The 27,234-nt window shown below is 36.3% G+C and overlaps 1 protein-coding gene across 5 annotated transcripts in view; it reads left to right on the forward strand.

Annotated features, from left to right (window-relative positions):
* Window positions 1-27,234, forward strand: part of LOC141918895 (guanine nucleotide-binding protein G(q) subunit alpha) — a 146,108-nt gene that overhangs the window by 87,394 nt on the left and 31,480 nt on the right. For all 5 annotated transcript variants that reach the window (XR_012621824.1, XR_012621825.1, XM_074813824.1 and 2 more), the window contains one exon: window positions 16,596-16,750. Coding sequence is in view for 3 of the 5 variants with exons in the window: in XM_074813824.1 (XP_074669925.1) it covers window positions 16,596-16,750 (155 nt within the window). In the remaining 2 variants the exon portion in view is untranslated. The remainder of the gene's footprint in view (window positions 1-16,595; window positions 16,751-27,234) is intronic.

Below are 27,234 nucleotides of genomic sequence, written 5' to 3' on the forward strand. Positions count from 1 at the left end.
AACCTTTGGTCTTCATGGGATCAGAATATGATTTCTGTTTCCTCCTCAAAAGCCTGCATTTTAACAAACTTAGTTCCTCAGGAACATGTTTTCCGAATGACGTGCACATAGCCTGCTTGCCAGAGCTGAAGTAGTATTTGTGACCCTCTCAGGGCTATGCAGTACCTGTGGGACTGTGGTGCAGGAGGGTGAGACAGTTTCTACAGAGCAGCAGCCACAGAAGTTTGCATGGGCAGAGAGCCTCCTGTTCTTATCCCAGGATAAGTTCTTTATGTGTTGTTTTTTTTTTTTCCCCTCCATTATACTTGAGTCATGTACTGACTCTCAGGAGAAAACACTGCAAACATTTCTGGCTTTTTGATGCTTAAATTGAAAAGAGGGTGACCTACAAAGAGCAAAAGACTTTCTGACCTCAAACTAGTATCTTACTTTTTTCCTTTACAGAATGGAATGATTTTACTGCACTATGATTAGCGGTTCATGAAAGGTAAATGTGATTGCCTATCCAAACTTTCCTTTAGATAAATACTTTTGGTGGTGAATTACTGAGGCCTCTGGATGTACTGGTAGCTTTCTCTGTCACAGAGCTCCTAACCAAGATTTTTCTGTATTGTGAAAAGCTGAATTTTGAAAAATAATGAAAAAGACTGTTTGCAATTTGTGATCAAAGAAGAAGAGGGCTGATACTGCATGGAAAAATCCCATAGCGGAATTTGATATCCTATTTTTTAATTTTATTTTTTTTTAGTTAAAGCCATATTCTAAAATTTAAAACAGTTCAATATGCAGCAGTTTAACAGTTACAGCAACTAGTGTGCTCTAAAAGGAAATTACTGAAAGGAAGAAGATGCAGGGGAAACAGCACTGAAATCTTCTGGAAATCGTGGGTTCTGGGGTTCCTTTTGTCCCATGCCACAAATAAGAGAAAGTTTAATATTTTCTGTGAACTGTGCTGTGAATTTCCTAGCTTTCCATTAAGTGATTTTTATTATTATGCAGTTTAAAATAATTCAGCAGTGTCACACCAGTGAATTACTCAGCTACTGTAAAGCCATTATAATCCACAACCAGTGGGTTTTGGTAGAATAGAAGGTGCTCCTTATGTTGATGTCTGAACGAATATATGATTGTATTTTGATCATAAAATTCAGACTTCATTATAAGGGATATTCCATGCTACATCTCAGTAACTACACAGTTAGTGTGCATCATTAAGGGTCCCCTCTATCTGCGCAGTGTTGACCTTTTTAACTAAATCTGTCATTTAAATCAGTCATTTGAAAATATATACTAGTTATAGCATCAAAATAATAGTGTGAAGGAAAGTGCACCAACGTACAAAGGAGGTGGCAGAGCCATTTCCTTACCACGTATTCTCTAATTTCCAGCCTTTAAAAATTTTACCTTCTTCTGATAACATTCCCAAGTAGGATTTGTGATCATGCTGATTAAAGAAGAGTGTCTTGTCCCAAGCAAGTCTCCTACCACTTTGTGTGTTAGACTGTAGAGGTTGTAAGGACAGCAGTGGTCGCATACCAAAATGCACAGACTGTCAGGCGCTGACTGTGACAAGGGCTGTCAGGTCACTAACCATCATCTCACACTAGAGTGACTGTGGGGCTGTGGTGCTTTTGCAGAAAATTTAGTACTCGGCACTTCCAAAGAAAATGTTGGGTGGCTGCAAAACCATCATAAAGCTTCTAATTCTTCTCCCCCACCTCTGCTCTCTTTAATTTGATTATTACTGAGCTGGCCTGCCTACAAGCATGCAGAGGTGTTTCTGGTCTGAGATGCGTTCTGCAGGTGGAGTGATTACGTGAAATCAAAGTACTATAATTATCCAGTGAAGCTAAGTACTATTCACATTTAATCCAATTTGTGGCTCGTTATAGGCCAGAAGTATGAATTAAAATACTTACCTACCCTGTTCAAAAAAGAATTAGGGTCATTTTCATGTTGGGAGGGCATTTAAAGCCTACTGAAGAAAACTGAAATCTTGATGATAACATCAGTTGGTACTTGGTCGGGGCAATACTGCTTTGCTGGCTTTTTCAACAAAATCCTTTCTTGTTTCTTAAGGTGAATTACTGTTATCTTCTCTTTTAAAGACTAATTACTGACTGTTTTTGATAACCATCTAGTTCACTCTTATTACCAGTATTTGATGAATACTGTAGTTCCAATTCAAAATGTTTGTTTGTGTGGGGGGTAGCTGCATGCTGATTTCCTGAATAGTTCCCTGTCTGTGATAGTACTTGTGAACAGGGTAGATAAGGCCTGTTAATAAGTATTTTTTCTCGATAGCAGTGTTTTTCTAGATAACAGCCTGTCTTTTCTAAACCAACAGCTTCCCTAGATTAACTTGATAAATTTGTCTTGAAATTTTTCTGAGAAACTGCCTTGGGCATTTCTCAAAAAAAAATTAAGGGGCTAAATTTGGAAATTTGTGGCTAAGTAGAGCCTCTTGACTCCAGGAGACTTGATGTGATAAATCAATATGCGACTGTTGACTTTGTCCCTCGATCTTTATCTTCTTGTATCCTGGAGAATCTGCAGAGTATATTGCACAACGGGATTAGGTAACTGAGTATGGAAACTTTGCCGTACTAATAATAAGGATACACAATTTTTCTCAATAGGCTGTGTTGTCACTTTTGTACCTGTCCTATTCAGTTCCCAGAAGCTTGCTCCAGATACAATTTAATCAAAATTAATTCAAAAAAGCCCTCAGTTTTGCTTTCCTTCCCATAGATTTAAGTGTTATTGAAAACATGGGCTTTTATAAACCATTTAGATTACTAAAAATGTACTACAAGCAAACAAACAAAACCCCCCAAAAAACCAATTTCCCCTCATTTGATGACTAATAGTACATTTCTATGGACCATGTCTTATTTTGGCTAATATCTTAGGAAGATAATCCATTTGTGCTTTGGCAGATAAATAAGTTTTCCCAAATGGTTGTTAAAAAGCCTACTGTGACCTCTCCCTGAACAGTTAGTAAGCAAAATTAATAATTAAAAAATACATATTAACTAGGTTGTCAGACTATGAATCAATTTTACACATACCAGGCAGCAAAGGAAGAAGCTTTTCAAGCTCTTATTTGTATAAAACTTGATTCTATAATTTCTGTATAGGAAAGATGTGTTTTATTGGTTTTTCTTTCTCCTTCCTAATGATAGAAGTTGGCAGCATGTTTCAGGAGACTGGTATTTTGCCTGAAGCCTTGAAAGAGGAGTCAGCAGTGCTTTGCCATCCTTCTTTAAATAAGCTCTTCTTGGCATCTGATTTGAGCCAGCAGTGTATTTTAGTATATTTCTAGGAATGAGAAGATTGTACCTAATTTGTAAAGAAGCTATCATTTTTTTAGGTCACACATGGCATAAAACTTTTTTTTAATTCTCCCTCAAGGCATGTTTCAAATAGTTACTAATCACTGTAGTATAATATGTCTGTGGTTTCTCTGGAGAAAATAATGTTGGGTTGCTATCTTTTAACATCTTGGGGCTAAATTCATTCTTGTGTGACCCTGTTCTAAACAACAGCTTTTCATCAGAGATTACGTTTTGCCCCCTTAGTCCTGCCAGTTCATTACTCTAGACACAAAGGGATTATCAAAAGCACTGAAAAGAAGTAGGTGATAAGTTATCCTATAGTTTTGCATGCCTTAGGGTAAGTCTAAAGCTCATTTTCAGAGTTCACTTCCAAGAAATGAGGTAATTGTTTAGAAGGACAGTCTTCTTGGTTGGACAACTCACAGATGCAACCATTTAAGTTAGTTGCAATTTTTGCAGAGGAAAATTCTGCTGGAATCATTCATTATTTTGAAAGGGACCCTCCCGGCCCTCTTAATACTTCTAGAAGTACCAGTTTGAGATAACTGCCTTTGCTGTACATGTTAATCAGCAGAGGGCACTCCTCTCCTTTAAAAGTAAGAGAAAGTATGGCTTAAAAGTACAGAGGTGAAATGCTTTTCTTTGCAGGGGCTTTTTTCTTTTTTTTTTTTAATGTGTGGATTATAATTGTGAAACTTGATATGATATAATTCTGTACAGGATTATTTTTCATGTAATACTTACTCTTCTGAATTGAAACAGAGATATGATGACATGATTCTCTTGAAAAGAACCTGTTGTTTGTTTCCCTGTGCCTGTCCTATGTTCTCCTTAGGTTCTTCTCTAGATTGTAAATGCAGTGAAACTTCTGCAGTTCCTTTGTGTATAGGCAAGTGGATGGGGTGGCTGAATTTCTGAACTGCCTGAATTGCCTGGCTATAACCTCTACTCTGTGAAGAGCCATACAGTCTTTTCAGTTCTAACTATTTGAATCTGTGAAGCCAAGCAAAGCTCTTATTCCTCTGATCCTTAAAAACGTCTGTAGTTCAGGACTCGTTCAGGCTTTGTACAGGAGTGAGGCTCAGCAGGAGTTCTGTGCATCTGTATGCTCTGTGAGAATGCACATACTGAAATGTTGTCCTTTTTTTTAATGCGCTTACTGTTGTATTGCAATGGTTGACTGAGATAGTGGATTCTTGAGGGATTGCAAAATACAGCCAGTTATTTTGCTTGAAAATGGAATGAAAATTTCAACATGTCCATGTTTGCATAACATTCTCTTCCATAAATTCAACTGTACCACTATACAAAAATATTATTGTGGAAAAAATTGCCATTATTTGCAATACTGTTATTGAGCACCATTCTTCAGAAACAGGTGCTAGGACATGAAGCCTGCTGTAAAGCTATTAAAACCTGTGGTGCAGATAAGTAGAAGAAGGACTAGTTAAAAATTTAAATGATTTATCCTGGCTTCTTGGGAAGTCCCTGTAGAAAGACTGGCAGTTGAATTTTTGTTTTCTTTTTTTTTTTTTTTAACCCCTTCTAGTTTCCAGATACTTTTAAAAATTATTTTTCCATGCGCAAAGCAGGTGGAAGATGCTTTTAAGGAAAGATGATGAGGGGGCACTTTTGATTTGTTACTATGTGGTCCAGTACTTTGATTACCATTTCCTCATGATGAGCTTGTTAGGCACATGCTGTTGAACCATGTGCACGATCATGACTGTGGTAAAATGGAAAATGCGTCCCTGACCCTGGCATTGTTCTCTTCTCACTGCTGTTAAAAACAGCTCTTAAGTCTGCCCCAGTTTATACCAGCTGAATATATAGAGAGATTTCTTTGAGTTTACCAGATGCAAGTACAGCCCCTTCCACCTCTGTATTTACTGCATGTAAACTCGATGCATTAGTTTTAGTGACACTTACCTGGAGTTTCAGCTGGAGTAACACTAAGAAGCAGTCCAGTAGTTCATATTTTGCAGTGTGTATATGTGAACTCGTTTAGCTAGCTCAAGAAACAATGGTGTATTTTCTTATGTGAGTGTTAAATAATTATTTGTTGGATTACTGCACAATATTTGTTTGAAGATCTCAGATTAAAAGTGGCCCTCCAGTGGGGGGGTGGGGATGGAGCCTAGGACATGGATACTTTTCTGAAAACGTGATTGTATATACATGTTTGAATGTGTTTCTGGAAACATTTGTGGATAATATTGTCTTTATATAGATAGAGCAGTAATCTGGATAATTCACATTGGCTGCAAAAACTGTTGTGAGGGGAGATCTTGTTGTCAATTGCTTACGTTGGTTCAAATCTGAAATGTTTTTCTTAGTTTCTGTCATTGCAGATTTGAGTTAAGTTTGAAAATAGGTTTTATCACTAGAAAAAGATTTTACCCACTTGGACTTGTCAATTACTAATAGCGAGGATTTCATCAGGGTGTAAACTGTTGCTAGTGACTATGTCCAAGAGAAGAAGTTTGCGTGTCCAGTTTTATGTCCAGATTAGCAATGTTAGAACTCAAATCCTACAATTTGCTTTGAACTATTTCAAAACTTCAGTAGATATCTTCCACTACTTCCTTGGGAATCTAAAGGATTTATCTGAACCAAGGTGTGAATCCCAGAATTTTGACACCTGCTGAAAGCCTTTGAAAATTTGGTGGTAAAAATAACATTTGGAAAAAAGTCAAAACATAACGTCCTGGGATTATTCCATTTTTGAACTTAGTAGTAAAGTAATTTTGCAATCCAGTGCTGTGGATCTCTCTTAACTTGGCCTGTGCTTTGCTTGTTGCTCTGTTTTCTTCAAACCAAAATTAGTCAAAGCCTTGAAAACAAACTGAACTTGCTGAATTAATGTAGTACAGGCCTAAGCAAGCAGTTGAATATATATAAATTAATTCTGTAATTAAAGTGGAAGCTGTTGTTCACAATCGGAATACAATTGCATATACATTTTTAAAGAAAGTATTTTAGCAGAAGTGAATGTAATCAAGTAGGATGTTTAAGCAGATTATCTTGAGCAATTTCAGGGCAGAATATCTACCCTACCAACAAGATAGAAAATTATCTTGAGGTGAATTGCTAAAGCAATTGGAAAGGACTTGGCAGTTGGCTGATCCATAAAGAGGTTTCTGAAAGTCGTCAGTAAAATTTGTCCAACTCTGCAAAATAAATGTGTTGTCCAGAGAATAACGCAATGTCTGTTTCTGGGATCCTCAACAGCAAAAATGACAGATTTTTACAGTATTCATTAAGTATTATTAAGTATTCACAGTATTATTAAGTATTCATTAGCTACACAATTTCAGGACCAGAGTGTAAAAATTTCAGCTAGGGTGCTACATTTATTACCAGCAGGAGATGTGAAAGTGCCTAATTTATAATCCATTGTAAATGTAACATGCCACACACTAAAGAGTAAATATTAAGTGTCATGGGTTTTGGAATAGGTCTTTGCAACCCTCTGTTCATGTTTTGGACATTCCAGCTCAGCTTTCCTAGCCATGGTAATATTTGAAGAGTGTAACAGCCTATGCAGTCATTACAAGCAAAATTGTAATGCTTAGTGATCTGACCTCATAAAAATGTTACCTAAGAAAGAAAGTAGCCAAAAAGTCCCCTAGAAATCTTAAGGATCTGCCTGAAGAGTTAGGAGTGTGAAACTTTTAAAAAAGGATAAAAGAGCCTATCATTTTTGTTTAATGGATCTGATACTACATAGAGCATATTTTATTTTACATCTAAAAACGAAGCAACTAGATTTAGTGAAAAAAATAAGGGGGGAATGAAAAACTGAAATTTGAAGTTGAAATTTCTGTTTCTTTCACTTCTGTCGTCAGAGAGAACATAGGGCAATTGAGAAGATACTGAGTTATCTCTATTGAGCTTAGATCTTGTGTAGCCAAGAGAGGGAGTGAGAAGTTCCCCCTGTCCCTTCCAATGACAAGATACTTCTGGTTTTGACTGTTCTTCCTTCTCAGGCCAGGAGCACAGATGCCTGAAAACACTGTGATGTTAGTAATTAAATGTAGTCAAATAATTAGAATGATTCAAAGATTAGAATGCATTTCAATTTCATTTTGCTTTTTAAAAACAGATTTATACCTGTAATTTTCATCAAGTCTGAAGTCTCTAAAATGCCACTATATCTGAAACGGGCAAAGCATTAGAGATACTTCAGTAATTAAGACTTTCATGACAGAGAACAAATGCTCCAGTATACTACAATTATGCATCCCCTTCGAGACAAGCTGAAGCTGTAAGATTTTTGAGTGGTTCCTCAGAAATTGCATACTATTTCTCCACGGAAAAGTTTGCCTGCAGAGTTACCCTTTGTTTATTCCTTATTACTTCTTGGTGATACATTACATCTTCACAGATCTATTGCAAATCATTAAAGTTTAGTTACGAGAAGTCAGTGAGGGTTGTGTAATATTATAATCATAGTGTGAAGCATGTATACACCGTTTTCATTTGAGGGTTTGTGTTGTGTTGCAAACATTTGATCAGCCTGGTGAGAGCATTACTGAAGTGATTATACTTCACAAGTTACCCTATTTGGGCAGGCAGATGGCAAGATTGTTGGAATACATTATGTCAGGAGTGTAGTAAAACTTACTGATAGTATACAGTGTAGAATATATTGCCGCTATATTGATGATATTACATGTCATATTACAGACTAGAACTCTAGGTGAACGTGCTTATTTGCAATGAAATGGCTCTGTGTAAATCAGTCTGAAATTCGAATGGATTTCACTACACCCAGCTGAGGTTTCACCCTGTCACTGTGAAAGAATGAAGATGCTATTATATACCCTCATTTCTCCCTTCGTGCCTGCGTAGTTGTGTGTATCTTCATGTTGCAATTGGAGACATTGTGAAGAAGGTGCTACTCTAACAGGTTTTGTGAGGCTCTGTCTGCCTTACATGTAAATGTCTATAGTACATACTGACTTACAGCTGCAGCATTCTCACTTTTTAAGTGTTACAATATGCATCTTCAGTTTATGCATTTAAGTTCAACCTACCAGAAACCACTGGGCTGTGGCATTGTCTTTCTGTAGTTGAGATTTTTGGAATACGTAGGTGAAGTAGATATGTCTTAGTATGTTTTAACAAAATGTACTGTTAACAGTATGTTTTAACAGAATGTAAAACATTCTAAATTAGAGATGTTTAATGTAAATTGTGACATGAGTTTTAGGCAGGAACTTATAAGGCTTGTGTTTATCAACACTTACAGCTGCATCTACATTTTAATATAATAACATAAATACAAGAAAATTGCATGGGCAGGGAGCCATTTAGCTACCAGTTAAATTAGAGACATTTTGGATCAGGAGCTATTTCATATCTCTGTTCTGAGATTTTCCATAGTTTTTTGGATGTCACAATTTCGGGATTTGCACATACAGTTCTTGGAAATGAACATACTAAATATGCAGTCCAGGTAGGTCCCAGCTTTTTAAAAATAACTGCCATAGAAAAATTGAACTTGCTTTATGCATGAGATTGAAAATTTACCTTTAATTCATTTTTTTTAATATTATATAGTATGATACAGAAGCTAAAGGAATTGCTTAAGGAAAGTGATATTATTAGATTTATTTTAGTATCTTTTCCATTCTAGGTGTGTTGATAACATTCTCTTTTTCCCTCTTTGTCTTGTGACCTGATCTCAAACAAAGCTAGGCAGTGAGTATTTTCTAGCAATAAAAATAAGTAACAGTATGACAGTACAATAAGGTAGTTCCTCACTATACTTTGCCTTCATTGTTCATCAGTCCATTGAAAGGAGTTCAGTCTTTCGGGGGCTTCACAAAACAACCACTGTTGGCAGGCATTTGGCAGCAAGATGACTTCTTAAAATTTCTGCTGTTTAATCTGGTTTTTCATTATCTGACTGTCAATTAGGTCTGAAATCCTGTTGCAGAGTTTTTCTGTGAGAAATTTCAGACTTGATAGTAGTTTGACTCATAATTCAGTTTAGTAATGGGACAACAGTAGTCTGTGGCAACATCAGACTCTTGGGGTGTTTATCCCCTCTACTCCATTCCCTAGGTGGTACCTGCTCTTTGCAGGAGAGGTTGATGTAAGTAAATAAGCTAACAAAACAAAGAGAAAAGAAGGCCTGTCTTTTCCTGTAATGTCCTTATGTAGCCACAGTTTGGAGTGGCTTCTTTGACCCTGCATTTTTATCATGATCAGGCAGTTGAAAAACATGCTGTGCTTTTTGGCTCTTTTATTCTTCCATTTTCTATGGCGTCATGAATTGTCCAGGAAAAGATGACAGGCCAGTCTTCCAGCTTCCAAGATTCTGACACCAACACGGTATGGTGTGCTGTTTAACACCCCTGTGACTTGTGATGTAGACGCATCAGGTTTTGTACTCTGTCAGTAACCTGATTAGAAACACTTACAGAAGAGTTGTTACCATTTGAAGGTAACAATTACTTTCTCCTACAGGACTGAATCTTAGTCTCAAATATAATAATAATTTAGCAGTACTTGCTGTTAGTTGAACACTAATATGATTACACTTTCACTGTTGGAAATGATTGACCCATGTGACAATTTTATGTAACTACATTTAGTGGTACTTACAACCTTTGTGAAGTGTTTTGAGATCTTTAGGTTAAAATACTCTGTTATACAATACAAAAATCTAAAAGTCATTATTTGGTTTTTAGAGATAGGAATTCAAGAAGATTTTTATCTCATTAAATCTGGAGTTACCAATTCTTTTACCAGAGTTTTCTTGTAAATTACTCTGCTTAGAATTACTACAAACAAAATTAGGATGAATATCCAAAACCTAGCCTTCTTCATAAAGGAAGAAATGGAGAAGAACAGTTGAAGTTACCTAAGATCACTGCAAGACTGATTCATTTTACTTCATCTGCCTCTTTGTTCTTTTGGTAAAGAGAGAATGGTTTATGGATGCTTAATTTCTCTTTTCCTCCATGTTTTTCTATTTTCTTCTTTGTTTTGAAAACCTAGTTTGTCCTGTAGAGGTTGATTGCCAGAAGTGTTTGCTGAAGAAGTTGTTGCAGTTGATTGAAGTATTACAATAGATACAGGGTTTTGAGAGGGATGGGTTGAATAGTGATAACAGCGGTAATTCAGGGCATTACATGGAATTAGATATTTTGTCAAAGTAACAGTAATGTTAATGTTTATATATATATGTTGCTTTTATTTGTTAATCAACAGTTTAACAACGATAGGTAGGCAACCTAAAGTTTATATATGTAAAATAGGAAAGCTGGACAGTAAGTACAAAAATGATCACACCCTTTTGTTGCCCCTAACTATAATTTGCCATAGCAGAACGAGTCTGTGTTAGCTTTGGGCTCGTAAGAAATCTATTTACTACTAAACAATATCTACACTGTGCTGTTGTAATTGCACCATTCCATAGCTTTCCTTTCCCTAAAGAAACAACATGTATGTTCCATCTCATAGGAGGGCATCTCATGTTCCATGAAGAGAAACATACTTAATTTTCTAACTCAGCTAACTTTCTAACAATTATTCATGATGGGTGAATTAGTTATCACAGAGGAAGATAACTTTTTATTCTTCTGCATGACATGAGAAAAACTTTATTTGGTTGTAATCAAAACCTTTGCTTTACAGAAAGAGGATTGGAAACTTTAGGGTAGAGTAGTAGGGTAACTGTAACAAAGTATATTTATGAAAATCTGGATTCTTTATTTAAATTGTACACTTAACCTCCCCTATCTTCCCCTTTGGCATGTGTCTCTAACACTTGCAAGAGAATCCGCTAGAGTGACAATAAATTGTTTCATCATGTTTCTCTTGCTGTGTTTTTAAAACAGCTTTTTTCCAAGAAAGACTATAGCAATAATACGACCTTTAAAATGTAAGTTTCAGAAGCCTTTTCTACTGTCTATATAGAAATTTTGATATAATCCTTGATAAAAGCTTGCTTGAATGTTCTGGTTGCAGCTCTGTAGTAGTGACTTAGTGTTTGTCTTCTATGCCTGTTGCAGCTTAAAAGTAAAGACAGTAAGAAAATTCAGGGCTCTGATTGCAATGTACAAATAAAGTTCTTATTCAGCTACTTCCTAAGCTTTCTCTGAGCCCTACTAAAAAAACCCAAACCTCATATGTGTAGACATTTGTTAGTCCAGTGTTTAGATATATAAATGTATTACAACTAGTGTTTAATGCTGCATTTTAAATGGATTAAATTTCCAACTTGTCACAAGATAACTTGTTTAAATTCTTATCATTTCATGTACTGCCCATAAGCCATGTGTTAAGGTCCATTATCCTAGGCTTTCCACAGACGATAACCAGTAATAAAAAAAAATTTTCTTCATGCAAACCGTTTTTTTTAGATTCTGTTACATGTCTGTGGAATTTGTTTTTCAAAGAGCTTATGCTAATTTTTTTCTTTCCAAAGGTTAGAATGTGCAACAGGAAAGGGTGATAAGTTCTGATTTAAGTAGTTTGATACCCTATTAACCTTTGTCAGCAACTGAAGGATGATTAGCATTGCACCAAGCCTTGTTTCAGCAATTCATAGCATGCTTTATTAATTTAAATACAGTTCTTTGGCGTAGCACACTATGAAATCTCCTCCCTGTTTACCCTAGTCCATTCTATGCTTTCAAGTTGCTCAGGGGAAGTGACATCCTCTTCACAGTCCTCTTAAAAACTATTTTTGTGGGCTGCTATTTAAAAACACTTTCCTACCTTGGACTGATTATCAATCAGAAGTTGCTGCTTTCTGACATGTTAAGGAACACATCCCCCCAACTGTCTAGTTTTCAAGACAGTGAAATAGTATTACTCTCCTTGAATGTTATACCTGCTTCAAATATCTGCAGATTTACAGGAGCCTCCAAAGCATCAGATCTTGCTATACAGCCCTATAAGGCAATGTATTTGTATGAACCTCGCTTGTAGATTGCAAGTCACCAGGGTCTGAATCTGTAAATGACTCCTGTTGTTGCAGTGGCATAAATAATAATTTCTGCTTTTAAGCTGCATTATCAAGAATTTTTAAATTCCGCCCCCCCCAAGAGACAAACCCATGATCATGATGATGGTCTTTGTAATGACTTCCATTCGGCTTCTGGACTGTTTGGACCTGATCACATGCCATTGCTCTCAATTTCACAATCAGTGTAAATTACTATCCAGATCTAACTAATATCACTGCGCTTGATCCTTAGTTACTGACATCCAAGCACTACAGTCACGGGGTTTTTCTTACTGGTTTGGGAAATCCTTTTACAAAACAGAAGATGTTCCCTCCCATTAAGAGAATTCTTTAAATGAGCACCTTAAAATCAGCTAGTTCACAGAGAGCACTGATACAAAGCAACCTTTCCTGCTGTGTCTCAATCATACTGCTTTCTCCTGTAGATTCAAGATCCCAGAGGAATTTCTTTTGAAATAGACTATGCATTTCTGCCTGATCTCCCTCATATAAATCATTCTGGTATGTTGGAGTGCTAATTTGGGAAAATTACAGAGACTATATCAAAAGGAATATAAAAATATGAACGTTTTTCTATGCTACTACACTGATTGTAGCCACTGTTGTAAGGTTCCAGATGGTTGATGTGCATACAGAGAGAATATAAGACCAGATCCATTGACCCTAAGAAGCATCAGAGCTTTCAAAAAATTATGATGATAATAAGTAGAAAACTGATGTGATGAAGCCTAGAGACTAAAAAAATACACCTATTAATGGATTGTGGCCAAAAGAGTATTGCCAGAAAGACCAGATAAAACTATAACACTATTCAAGCTCAGAATTAGTTTTTAACACTGCCAGTAGTTCTCAGAGGGACATGAAGAAGGAGAAACGATAACTATTTCGTTATGTCCTCTGGCTCAGATTGCCTGATTTCAGAATCCAATACTACTCCCAGTTTTCCTATTCTGACATAATTTTTAAATACTTGTAGAAATCAGTGAAGAAGCTCTTAAATTTAGGAGAGGTGTGATTTGCTAAAAAGCACTGAATGAGTCTTATAAATTTTTTGGCAAATAATGTGGAAATTGTCACAAGTATTCTTATATTCCCAGAAGCCCTGGAAAATGTTGACTGCTGATGTCAAAAGTGTATTGGAGTGAAAAGTCATTACACCATCAGGTTTTGTTTGTGGGACATGACAGCTGAACTAGTATTTACACCTCAATGACCAGTTTGAATTTGGTGGTACTTACAGAATCCTTCAGTTTTGTCTGTTGTTTTGGGGTGGTTTTTTGTTTTAATGTTTTGATAACAATTATAGATGTCCCAAAAGAGAGAACTTTAAGAAGGGTATGATTATCTCAGGGGCAACAAGCTTGACTTTTTTCTTTTTGTCCCCCCCCAAATAATGTCAATTTTTGGGTAAAGTGAAAGGATTAGTAAAGACTAAGAAGTACTGATAATGTTTATATTTGCATAAACTGAATTATTGGTGAGTCCATAGATATTTTTTTTTTCATGTTTGAGTGCTAACATCAAAAGTTATGTTCCAAATTTGCTATTTATATTAGTGGAAGGAAGCTAAAGCCAGTAATTAGTAGTAGTTGACACCATACATCATGCATGATTGATTATTCTTCTGCATTAAATTTACACTTCTCCATCTCACAAGGTTTCACTAGAACTACTTTTGACTTGTACCAGGGCAAATGAGAGAAAAATTAAGCCAATAGACGAGATCCTGTATTTTCATCTCTCTCCCTGCCAGCAGAAAAGCCAGCAGAAGATGTTGCCTGACAAAGACTCTCAAAGAAAGAAAAACTGTTGTCTACAGGGAAGTATAGTACCCCTGGGAACAAGAGGGCATAGCTGAAGATTAATAAAGATTTTAAATCTATGTGAAGGGGCATTACTTTTTTAATAGAAGCAGCACTGATATGAAGAACTGTATATCAATAGGGTGCAAGCTGTCAGGAGTCTGCCCAAGCAACCCTAGGGAAGGAGAAGCAGTGTTCACTGAGGAAATGCTGTATCTTTTTAAAAAGTTGAATCAGTTTTTTGATGGATGCAACTTCTTGGCATACGTCATAGTTTATTTTCTAAGTTTTCTCACATAGTGCAAAGTCATATTAATTGTATGGCAAAACACACAGAACTGATAAATAAAACAATGCAAGATCTTGAACAACTTTGTAGTAATAAGTCTAGATAGGTAACTGAATAAAGTAATTACCTTTTAAGATTCTCTCTTCTACCAATGTAGAATACTTGAGCACCTCTTAGAGAACATTTAGGGATCTGTTGGAGAAATACTTCAGTTATAACGGATTTCAAATGAAAGCTTTTGAATAGCAAGTTAGCCTTTTCGCTCTGTTAGCATTTTGATATCAGTTGGCTGTAACTTCAGAACTCAAGTACAAAAAAAAAAAATCTGAATATATTCTTTTATGTGTTTGTCACAAGCTGTGGGAAAATATTCAGGGCATCATTCTTTTGGAAGTATACAAGGGCAATAGAATATACAACTGAGCTTGGTAAGATATAAGATAATCTTAAAAAAAAAAAAAGTTGCTGTTTCACAAGAATGTTGGCTTGTGTTTAGTAGAGTACCATTTCTTGTTATTTGCTGTGAGAAGGTAGGCACCTTTTGTGATTTGTCCAGGCATTTTGGGGATGCATGGACATGACTCGGAAGAAGAGTTGTTACAACTTTGGAGATTTGGAGAACATATGTTCTCCTTATCTCCAAGACACACATTTTTCACATTGGACTTGGAAGGTTTTATTTCCTCTTGAGTAAACAACAGTTGCAGGTATAATATTTTGTGCAGTAATGAGCAGTAGCATCATTCTCCTGGACTGTCTAAAAAGGGGGGTGGGGATTGTATGTGTGTAAACAGAGGATACATTTATCAAAAAATAACAAGAACACTGTATTCAGTATATCTTCACCTAATTTAAAACCGAAAGAGGTTTGTGTCCTCTCTTTAAATGCAGACTAGGGATGAGAGTTGAATCCCTCAGTTTTCTTGCTGGACCAGGTTTTCATGTTGTCTACTCTGCGTGTGTGTATGTTTGCACATGTATCTATCTCTGTACATATACATACATTCATGTGTTTGTTACCAAAATGTGTACATAATACTTCCAGGACAAATTAGAAATAATTCTGCTGTATTTCTTTGGTAGTTCTGAAAACTAAATTTTAAGTATTTAGGAGGGTGATAGATTTATTAGGGATTATTTTCTATTAGCAACTCCCAATTTTAGACATTACCTTTTAAGAATCTCCATAATTTATAGCACAAATTGAAATTAGAGACAACTTCTAATAATCTTGCTTTTATTTTTCAGTAGTAACTTCTGTTACATTTGTGGTAGCATTAAGAACTTCTAAAATCAATCTCTCTGAAAGGCAAATTCCTTCCCTCCTTCCCATTCTCTCAGCTACCATCAGAGTGTAAATCTGTCAAGTTGGTTAACTAGTCAACATTTTAAAAGCATGTTTTATATACTCTAAGATTGTACGTGAAAAATTAGAAGCTTTCTTTAATATGAGCTTAATTAAATACAAATTTTAATGTGAATGCTTCATCCATTTCATCTAAATAATACTGGATTGGAGTAAGTATAGTCTGAAAATGGCCCATATGTACATTTAATTCACTTTCTGTCACAATATCATATTTAGCACTGTTTGTCTTTTTTTGAACATGCTGCATCATCACTCATTCATGATTTACTTAGTACTCTTATTCTCACTCATTCAGAGTTTACTTTAAGGTCTTCCCAATAAATAAACATTACTGTTTGCTTCCTACACCATCACTAAGTTCATTCACATGAATACAGATTTTGGTAAAATACCCATCTTCAAATATTTTGGGGTTTTACTGTCTTTTCTGTCTTTATGTTGTCCAAGTGTCCCAAGTTCAGTTGCGAATGAATGGTTCAGTTGGTAGAATGGATGGTAGATAACCTGTTTAACAGTGTCTTTTAGCATGAAAGGGGAATAATATGCTGATCCATGTTGAGATCTATATACTGTTCATAAAGAAGTGAAGTTTTTTCTGTTCTTCCTCGTTTCTGGAACTCCCTACAATGGTTGTCTCCTTTTTCCATCTTCACAACCTTCTTCATGGTACTTGATTTTTCAAATTGCATATACATGCTGGTGATATGGCTAATATGAAAAATTATTCCTGTTAATGATGTTCACTGTATATGCACTATCTGCAAACATAGAAAATGAATTAAATTTTACTGTTTTGTTTGTTTTTAATTAGGCTCATGCACAATTAGTTCGAGAAGTCGATGTAGAGAAGGTGTCAACTTTTGAGAACCCCTATGTAGATGCAATAAGAAGCTTATGGAATGACCCTGGAATTCAGGAGTGTTATGATAGACGACGGGAGTATCAGTTATCAGATTCAACTAAATAGTAAGTACATGGTGGCTACAAACAACTAAATATAATCTTCCATTTCGAACAAAGCAATTTTTAATTTTTACCTTCTTATACTGTATGCCTGTACGTTTGTATGCATATGTAGCACAAACATACCTGAATATACACTTGCTAAACTGAATTCAGAGAATACTTCAAGGAGTAGAGTACTTCTAGTTTAGGATAATACTTGTGTTTGTTTCACAGAATGACAGTCTGTGAACATTTGAAGTCCTAAAGTAAGATTCCAACTAGGGATAGTTAATCACTGATGGTTAATTTTATTTGTTCAAGCCCTTACTCTCCTGACATACATTCACAAATGCAAGCTGGACAAAAATACTTTCATGTAGTATGACAGTAGCGAATACTGGGAAGTGCAGTCAAAGTAGACCTCCATACTGTTCATAAAATTGTAATGCCCCAGAACTCCTATTTTTTCAGGTTTTCCCCTTTTCTCTCACATACTGCTTTTCCAGTCCTGGTGGTGAGCTAAATAGTACTAAGCAAGAGTCCTTGAGTTTCATTGAACTGGTTTCTTTTATGGAAACAAAGCTTAAACTTTAAAGAACATGGCTGCCAGGAAGACAACAGGAAAAGCACTTTAAGTTAAACCTGTTTGTTACAGATCAACAATAAAAATGTGTGTGTGACTAAACTATGTCTGGAATGTTATGCCTTTAGTTTTTTGGGGCAGGAATCTAATAAAATAGTGCTGTGAAATTTAACATTGAAATCTGAGGACTGCCTAAAGATTGACTCCATGAAATTCAGTTGCTCTTGAGTAATGTAGCATATAGCTCAGATAAAATTTCTCATCTGTTGTCAAAGAAATGGATGGTGGGAAGGCATGATGACTTTTTGATGTTGACCAATGTAAAAATTACAGCATAGTTAGTTATTAAAACTGTGGCAAAAGCCTCCATGGTCTCCACATGAGTTTTTGTATTAGCTGTGAGAATTATTCTGATTATATCATTCCAGTCTTCGTTTGTCAGATGTACGTGAATGGAAGCCTCTTGTTGTGGAAAGCACAGAAGAACAGAAAGGCCCCATGAAGCTCCCATTAAGCTCATTGGAACAGGGCTATAGACATGAGAGGTCTGGGATGACATTTATCTGCATAGTAGTCTGAGGATTCTTATCTAGCACAAAACTTTTTTGTGTTGACTAGATCACATACATAATTAGTGTCTTGCTGATGCAATTTAGGCAGCTGAAGAGCTACAGATGCGTGATGTAGGTCTCCTCAGATTTGCACTGATGCTATCACCACACTATGTTGTTCTTCTGTTGTATTTGCATGCATAGAGTTCCTGTTGTCCTATGCAGTTTGCTGTCCTGTGGAGGTGGTTAGCTTCCTAACCTATCACTTTTACCGTTAGTATATGCATATTTTGGTGCAGAGTGGTCCAAAGCACAGTAGCATCTCTCTTGTGTTGTTTGGATTCTCACTGTCCCCAAAGACACCATACTGTGTTTTGGTTTTTAGTGGTAAGAAAACAAATAGAATATTACATAAAGTAAAAAACTTCAGGGTGCGTAAATGGTGAAAAGAAAATTTCAGAGACAAGTTAGTGACAATATACTTTCATATTGTTTCCATACTGAAGTAAGCAGCAAGCATAAGTAGAAGGTGAAGCAGAGCTTGTCTTATACTTTGAATTTCTTGTACGTGTAGGTCCTTTGTTTTCACAACAGATGTGATACTGTTTTTAAAGTTGAAATAAATGTATGTATTTTGTGTGCTTGCCTTAAAGGATAAAATAGAATTACTTTCTCTCCAAAGTAGGAAATAATCATCTGATACTGCTTCAGATCACATTGTGCTGAATACCATAGTTTTGATCTAGTTCTAATGAACTTGTCACCATAGTGGATCTTTTGAGTAGTATTAAAAATAGCAGAGAATAATTCATTAAGTAGCTATAGAAGCAAATTACCAGTACATTGCCTTGTAAAAGGTGCTAGTTGATTATTTTTCAAGCTCGACATGTTTAGCAATTTAACACAAGTTTTTGCAGATTTGGTGACTATTATAATTCATACTGTGGATTTCTGCAAAATATGTTTTAAATTAGAATTGTGAATCACTGTATATGAGTCTTTTGAAAAGCCTCTCATATATTTATGCTTGCAAGTAGAGTTTTTTCAGGTATGTAAGTCCAGTAAAAGCAATTAGAAGAAGCCAAAGAAATGTTGTTTCAAAAAATACAGGGTGTATGTTTAGCAATAAAACACCCAAAGAGAATTTGCTAGTTTTAAATCCCTGTCACAAAGCAAGAAAACAAAATGCTTAAAAGTTACTGCTGGATTCACAAGGCAGTAAAGACAGAAATAAGCACCCAGTGCCCACTGACTTGGTGAGTCTTAGTAATTTCTTCTGACTTGATGTATAAAGCAAAATGGTTTGTTGTTCACCAAATCTCCTGTAAGCATATATGTCAATATTTTTAAGCATATGTGTTAATGTCACACATGTTCTTCATTCATCCGTTGCATGAGCCTCTCATCTTCTCAGTAGCTTTCCCTGGTGTATTATAGTAGTAGTATTTTCAGTTTGTTCCCTGTATTGCTTTTTTTTGCTCATCAATGTTATTGTTTTCATAAATATCTTCCTCTGTATTTTCTGTTTCTAGATTTTGTTTCTGGTTGCTAATATATTCTGTATGTTTCAATACTTTCACTTTATGTCATCTTTTGACCTGCTTTGTCATTGTTAGCTACACTTTTGATGTTTTTCTATCCACTGCTAGTACCCTGGAAGAATACATCAGATGTGTGGTTACCAGAAGAGGTGAGGGTAGGGTCTAAATTTTCTGCATCATGGAAATTGATTTGAACCTCTTGGAGGCTCAGCAAATACATTCCATTGTCTTTCCTAGCCATTGGATGCTCCCAACAGTTGGGTGTTCATGTTGTTTTTAAAAGCGATTTCTAGACTTCTCTGTGGTAAAACACATCAGGTAAATAGAGATCATTCACTTCCCATATACATTATGGGATGACTTAGCCTGTTACCACTAAACCACGTTGCTTTAATAACTTTCACAGTGCGAGACAGATGTAGACCAACACTGCACTTGTGGATTGCCTTAAGTAATAGCTGTGTGAGATGAAATCATTTGATATGTATTGTGCATGGTGTCAAGACCTTAACCCAAATGTAAACAGGTTACCAGTCAACAGTCTGATATATCACAGCTTTTCAGAGCCTGAAGAAAGGAGAGGCAACAGTCTTACTGTTGTCAGTAAGACAGACAGTTTTCATAGGTAACATCTCACATTTACATGACAACTTACAGAATTTGGGTTGCAACTAGAATTTGTGGAGAATCATCAGCATTTTTCCCCAATATGACACTAAGGGCTTTCTCTTCATGAAGGAAAAGCAGGAAGTGTTTAGAACTGGAAAGTGTTCCAGAGCCTTGCTGAAAAACTTTGTGTTTCGGTGGCCCCATGAAATTGAAGTAGTATGTCATTGTGTACCTCCAACCAAGGACTTTCTAGTTGCTACACAAGCATTGAGGATAGCTGTTCAGTTTCCCTTCTATGGCTATGTTTTCTGACACTTCAGATAATTAAATATAATCTTCCCTCAAGTTCCTACCCCACTGTGTTAGCTATGTCAGTGGGTATCACTGACACCTGTGATCATGCGAGTTGAATTAACTGGACAGTTCGTACAGAAATGCAGATTCCAGTATTTTACCATGTAATAAGAGCTCTAGGGTGTGACTCAGGACATCTTGAGAATATCACTGATTGTTAACAGGGAAGAAAGAGGTGAATCGTAATGTCTGCTCGTTGAAGTTCATGTTTCACCTTTTGTGAAACCATTGCATGAATTGTAATGCTTTGGTCAACTAGTAATTTTTGTATTCCGCTTGAGTATGAAGTTTTTCATAACTTCAGCAGAACAATTAATTTCTTTATACCTCTCTTAAAAATAACATTTTTGCTTCCCTGTTCCACTTCTGAAACAAGTGCATTTCAGTGGAATTACTATGTGCTAAATACGATGTGCTTAGGGGCACACGGGGGGGGGAAAGATCAGTGTATGAATCTTATGTTTACAGCAGTTTACTCCATTTGCTGGTTATTGTCTCTAGCAATGAGAACATTGATTCTTTTATTTCATAAAGCTGTAGGAAATTCTTAGGGCATCATGGATCTGTGTGAGCCTTTCAGGACAAATATTGTCCTAAACTGAGACCTTCTATGTGGCTGACACAGATATAGCAAATTATGAACAACTGTCTATGTGATATCTGTGTAACAGTCATTTCTTGGGGGTGAGAAAACCATATACTCATAATTTTTAAGATACATAAGCACATCCTTATTTAATAAACATTTTAATACTGTTGATTGATTCTTCCTTTCATTTGTAAAAATGTACTTGGAGGTTCTAAAGCTATATTTAGGGGCAATTTGTGTTGCAGAATGGTAGATTCTGCTTTTATGTATTCACAGTTTACACAGCCTTACTTGGATAAGGTTAGCAGTAAGTTAAAAACAGGAAACAAAAATGAAAGTCTGAAGATTAAAATCAAGTACTAACAGCAGAATCATACTAACCCAATTTATGCCTTAAATACAGTCCCTAAATATAAAAGGAAGATCTGAAGAAAGATGGGACATGGAGTCGACTGCATATCAAAGCACTGTATCCTATAGAAAAATTGAAGATTATGCAACAAAATCGGGGAAATTCAGAAGGGGAAGTGAGATTATATAAAGCAGTATACAGCATGTATTTCTTTCAGGATCCTTTTTTTCATACAGTATTGAAATTGTTTTTAATAGCTGTATAATTTTTAAACCACATATCCTATAAAGAAAAGTTTGCACAAGCATTTTTTCATTTGATTGACTTCCTTTTTTAGCCTTTGCTAAGGTTGACTTTTAGCCATGTAGGAAATTGAGGGTGACAGCTAGGTAGGATTTGGGTGGGGTAAGGATGAAAAGAACACAGTGCAGACTTCTTCCTACCTCACTGCAAAGATCTTAGGTTTACTGTGTTCACTTTAGATTAAGATTAGATAGTTCTGGAAACTGGTAAATGTGCCTCAACTTTTCACCAGTAGTGTAGAGGCTCAGAAATTCAAACCTTTACAGAAATTCTGAAAACACAGCCAATACTTGTTTACGCTTAGCTTTGTTCACAGCTCATATTTGTACACTGAAAATTGATTCCATGTACTGTGCTGCTGCATGTTAACAAAGAGGACACTTGTGTCAGTTATTCTGGCAGCTCTGCGCGGTAGGGACAATCCTGCCATGGCACCTTTAACATTTTGCGTAGGTGAAGTTGAAAGACAAGCAAGTTGTATGTGTTTTCAGAAATGCAGAAAAAGGCCTTTCCCTCTCAAAGCTTGTTTTCCAGCACAAGGTCAAAATTAGTGCTAGTTTGGGGTAGTCTCATCAGCCAGCTCAGAGTTTTGCAAAACAAACAAAAAAGTCTGCAGCCCATAAAACGCCCACCAAACCCAACAACAATGTGGAGGGTAGCCCCACCCAATTCCAGAGTAACCAGGCTCCAAAGTGCAGAGATATGTCAATCTTATTAACTAGTTTGCCTAATTAGCCCCAGTCATAGACTTTGGTTAGGGTTTTATTTTCACTTGCACTGCCACTGTATGGGAGAGAGCATTTTCAAGAGGGTCATACCTATGAAGTATCCTAACTTCAAGGAAAATACTTCTTTTTTTCATTCAACCCTAAAGCTCTCAGGTTTAAAAGATGTAAATGTTTATGGTTACTATCATATCTGGAAAAAGTAAGCCATGTGGTATCTCTTACATGTGGTTGAACACAAGAAAAAATATTTGCATATGAAATGTTGCTGGTTAGCCTTGCTTCCATAGCTGTGGTTACACTGAAATCACCCAACAAACTTTGCAGTTTCTTGAGGTTTGTTCCTTCCCTCTTCCCCTGTACTCTCATTCTCCCCATATAGATTAAGAAACAGTCACACTGTTTGCTGGGTGGGTGGTAACAAGTCATTTTTACTGGTTTTAGACTGACCTTTTTATCAATGTCAATAATTACCTCTCAACATGTTTGGTTTTATTCTAGATATTTCTCCTGGAGTGTTTCTGATGTGCCAGGCAGATCCCTTCTCCTCAGCAGTGTGTTTCAGAGACACTCTGCTCCCCAGGGACTTCTGTGATCACATCTCACAGGCAGACTCCTTCAAAGCACAGGGTTTATTAGTGTGCTAGTGAATATTAATTCAGCATCTTGCTACATCAGTTTTTCCTGCTGAGTTCGGGAAGAGTTATTAGGCAGTACTGATGCATAGAACCAATCTAATTTTTAACCTCAGAAAGGAAAACAGATGTCACAGATGGATGTAGCTTTTCTACCTTTTTCTGCTCATGCCTTATTACATTCTCTTGACTAATTAGGCTATACACTAAACTTAGTTTAAAGTAACAGAAGTTCATCTTACGGAATTATTCCTGAGAAAATGCTACTTTATCATTTGATTACTTGCAACAAAAATCTGACCTCAAACTTGCTAGAAAACAGTAGCTCATGGCTGGAGGAGGGTGTTTGTATGTTTATATGAAGTGCCTGCCCCATGTTTCTTGAAGGTACATCAGGACCTCATTCACTGAAAGTCTCTTGAAGGTGCAGCAGGACCTCATTCACTGAAAGTAAATTCAAATAAGTTCTGATGGTCTGTCTTCGTTAGGTGATGTATCTCAGGGAAATTAATTAAGGCTGAATATTGAGCTACCTGTTCATGGTGATGGGGGTTATATTTAACTTCGTGAAGAAGGTTATCGATTACAACTCTTGTCTGTTTCTTAAGGTTAGGAGTCTCACTTCTTTGCCTGTTTTCTGTATGGGAAGGATATGTAGGAGAGTACAGAGCCGGTCTACTTCCATGATCCTGCCCCCTGCTGTTTATTTTGAAGAATGAACAAACAGTATCTTTGCAAGTGGTGCGCTCTTTCAAGGGCATCGTTAGCACCTCCGTAGCCTGACAGCTTCCCTGAAGCTGGCTACAGGCTTGGACCTTGTCATAGTTTATGTAAAGTGCATTAAAAATCAGTACTTCTCTCTCAGCGCTGACTGGGAAACAAAAGGCTTCCTCTGCTTCTGGTCAGCGTGCAGATCACAAGCGTGCAGATCACAAGCGTGCTGCAAGACGGTGGCAGTTTCTCCTGACGTCAAGGGAGGGCCACTGCTAGCAGCTCATTACACACGCATTGCCTTGGTAATGCACCTTCTGCCTGTCACTATGGCAATCGCTCAGAAAATTACCTCAGCAGCCACTAAAATTCATTTTTACAAAACTAATTACAGGTATAATTAACTTCTAAAACTTGGTCTATACTATAAATTTACTCAGACCTATGTAGTTTGGCTTTTTTTTTTTTTTTTTTTTTAAGTAATTTTATGCAGGTGTTCTTTTTGTTGTTGTTCCTTTGCATAATGCCTAGCCAAGTAGGTGCTGTTTGGATAAGAGGCCATACAGCTACAGTGTGTCTCATCAAAGTAAGACATTTCTTAGCAGGTAGTAAAAATAAACTCTGAGTGCCATATAGTTGAGACCTACGTGGGGTTTCACAGTTACTTTTTAATCATACAACTGAATTCCCTGTGGTAACACTGGTGGTTACCTGCTTTTGGACTAGCCCTCAGAACAGCCACCAGGGTATTTCCAATATCCATATTGCTGTTATTATGAGTTTAAATTTTGAAGTTAACAAACGGAGGAAACATCTGGTTTTGGCAATTGTTGGCAACACTCTTTTTGTGGAAGTTCATGTTTATGACAAGTCTTGTGGTTTGTTTGCAAGAGTGCATGGGTAGCCATTTCTAGTATACGCTGAAGAGTTAGTTGCATTGCAGAGGCTGATTGCAGTATTTGTGCATACATTTTGAATTAGGCATTTATCTAAAATAGCCCATGTATCTGTCTTCTGTCTTTAAATTTTTTGTATATGTACACGATTTGTTTGTCCAGGTGAGTGGTATATTTGTCAGTACTTTGTTTAGGGCTGCAGTAGATGAGTGCTTTAAACTCATGGTGAATTGGTTTTTTAATAAGCAGATATACCAAAAAGTCAATAAAAATCTGCATTTTCTTTCAATCCTCACCCATTTGAATTCAGAGACTCGAGACATTTCACATAGCCCTGGCATTGTAAGTCCTCTTCTGGTTGCAGATAAGCCAGCAGAGGAAGTAACTCCACCCTGCTTCCCTGCTGGCACTCACGGACTTTCCACACCCCAGGCTGTATCCATCAAATAAACTAGCTTAATTTGAACAATTTCAATAGTATTTCCCCACTATTCCAAATCATTTTGACAGAAATGTGTTATCAAGCCATTGCACAAGTAAAAGAGCTGGCAGCTGGGTATGGGCAGAGGTGCAGCTGGAGTGGGTCTTGAGCCAGCACAGTTGAACGTGGAGAAGAATTGGCATTAGCTAGCACGTTTTGTTGTTTTTATTTAAAGTTGCTGTTGCTAAATTAATTTCAAAGTAAATAAATTGTTAGTTTAATAAGCTGTAGGATGCTTAAAGCCTATGCATGCAGTGCTGATTTCTCTGGTGATCAGAGAATTTCTTTAAACCCCAGTTTTCATGTGGGGAAAAAAAAGTTAAATTTCCAACCCTTTTGGTATGAGGAGGATTTGAAAATATAAGTCTTTGTTGTGGCAGTGAATTAAATTGTGATAAACTAAATAAATTAAATTCTAAATTTTCAGTGTTACAGGAGCAGCTATAATGGTAATATGTGAAAATCGAGTGTGTGCTGGTAGTATGTCTTTAAATATTAATGGTATTCCAATCATCTTTTTATGTAAATAGTCACCTGTATTCATTTACATATTCCCTATCAGCATTTTGAAACAGTGAGTCAACCCAACAAATCAGTTATTCAGAAAAATCAGACTGTCACCCCACCTCCTAATACAATGCAAAAATCTATTCTTGTGCTTTGAGAAGGGAAAATGTCTTGGATTTTGGCTATGTAGCACTGTCGATGTAGAAATGTGGTGTTATACAATGAATACAAAAGTCATGATAGTGTATTGAGTATAAATGCATTGATTTGCTCCCACTGGCATTTTAGACAGATTACACCCAACTGAAGAGAGACGATTCATATCTGCTATATATCAAAAATCTTTAGATGTGGTATAAAGCAGTGGGTACAATGGAAAAGGAAGACCCGGATGTCAATCCCAATGATACACATTCTTATCAAAAGATAATAAATTTCTTTAACTCATTGTATTACTTTATTTTAGAGATTGCATGATTTTTATGAGACACTTAGGGATTTTTTAGGGATTGTAGAGTATCTTGAAGGGAACCTTGTGTTGCTACTGTGGGCAAAGCTTTCCATCTGATTTCAGAAACATGTTTAATCCCCTTGAAGTTGATAGCAGAAAGTGAAGTTACATATCCTCATGTGGTAACAGAAAGTGTAACTGATCTGCAGAACTGTTAAATTCAGTAGCAGAAAATAATCTACATTGTTTAAGAGTAACAATGCACAAACTTCACTAAAATCTGAATTCCAGTACAAGTAATTCTTCAACAGAAATATCTCAGTTAAAAAAAGGCAAATCAAAAATTAAAAATATTTATTTTCTACTTAAAAATAATTTCATTGACTATTTGCTGTATGCTCACAGCATGAAAATAGCAGTAATAAAAGATTTAAAAGTAAGGTTGTGCAACAAAGAACTGAGACATTTTCATTTAAATAAATGGATACAATAATATGTTTATTAAGTTTTAAATTAGAAGGAAAAGTAGTAGGGGTTAAATGTCATTATTCAAAATAAAAAATCAGGATGTATTCTAAATTGCTTTTGTTGGACTAGATCCTGGGTATGATTTGTCAGTATCACAAAGATTTTAAAGGATTTTGTGCATACTATCTGATTTTATTTCTTGTGAGGTGCTCTTATTGGTTTTGACACTGCTTCCTTAATTCTGGGTTTGAATGTATAACTTTAGGACACTTCTTAGAGAGCCCAACAGTGAAGAAACCTAGGGAAAGAAATAGGAATCCAGAGGGGTGCATAAGGACTCTTCTATGGACTGTATAGGCTCTGTTAAGGTGCTATGGGTGAGATGAGTGAGGAGGTTGCTGCTTAGTAATTGAGCAGAACTGAATGAGGATGAGGAAAAGATGAGTGTTTTTTAAGGATAAATTAATGTTTCTGGAACATAATGACAATATTGACTTTCTAAAATCAGCTAGATGTGCATTACAGCATATCTTAGTGACAGGTTGCCCAGAGAAGCTGTGGCTGCCCCCTCCCTTAAGGTGTTCAAGGCCAGGTTGGATGGGACTTTGAGCAACCTGATCTAGCGGAAGGTGTCCCTGTGCATGCGGGGGGATATCAGATGATATTTAAGGTCTCTTCCAACCCAAACCATTCTGTGATTCTGTGATTCTGTGTCCACTATGCTGATGGTGCAGAGATGTGGTTCATGT

Source organism: Strix aluco, chromosome Z, assembly GCF_031877795.1.
Source record: "Strix aluco isolate bStrAlu1 chromosome Z, bStrAlu1.hap1, whole genome shotgun sequence".
NCBI classification, from domain to species: Eukaryota; Metazoa; Chordata; class Aves; order Strigiformes; family Strigidae; genus Strix; species Strix aluco.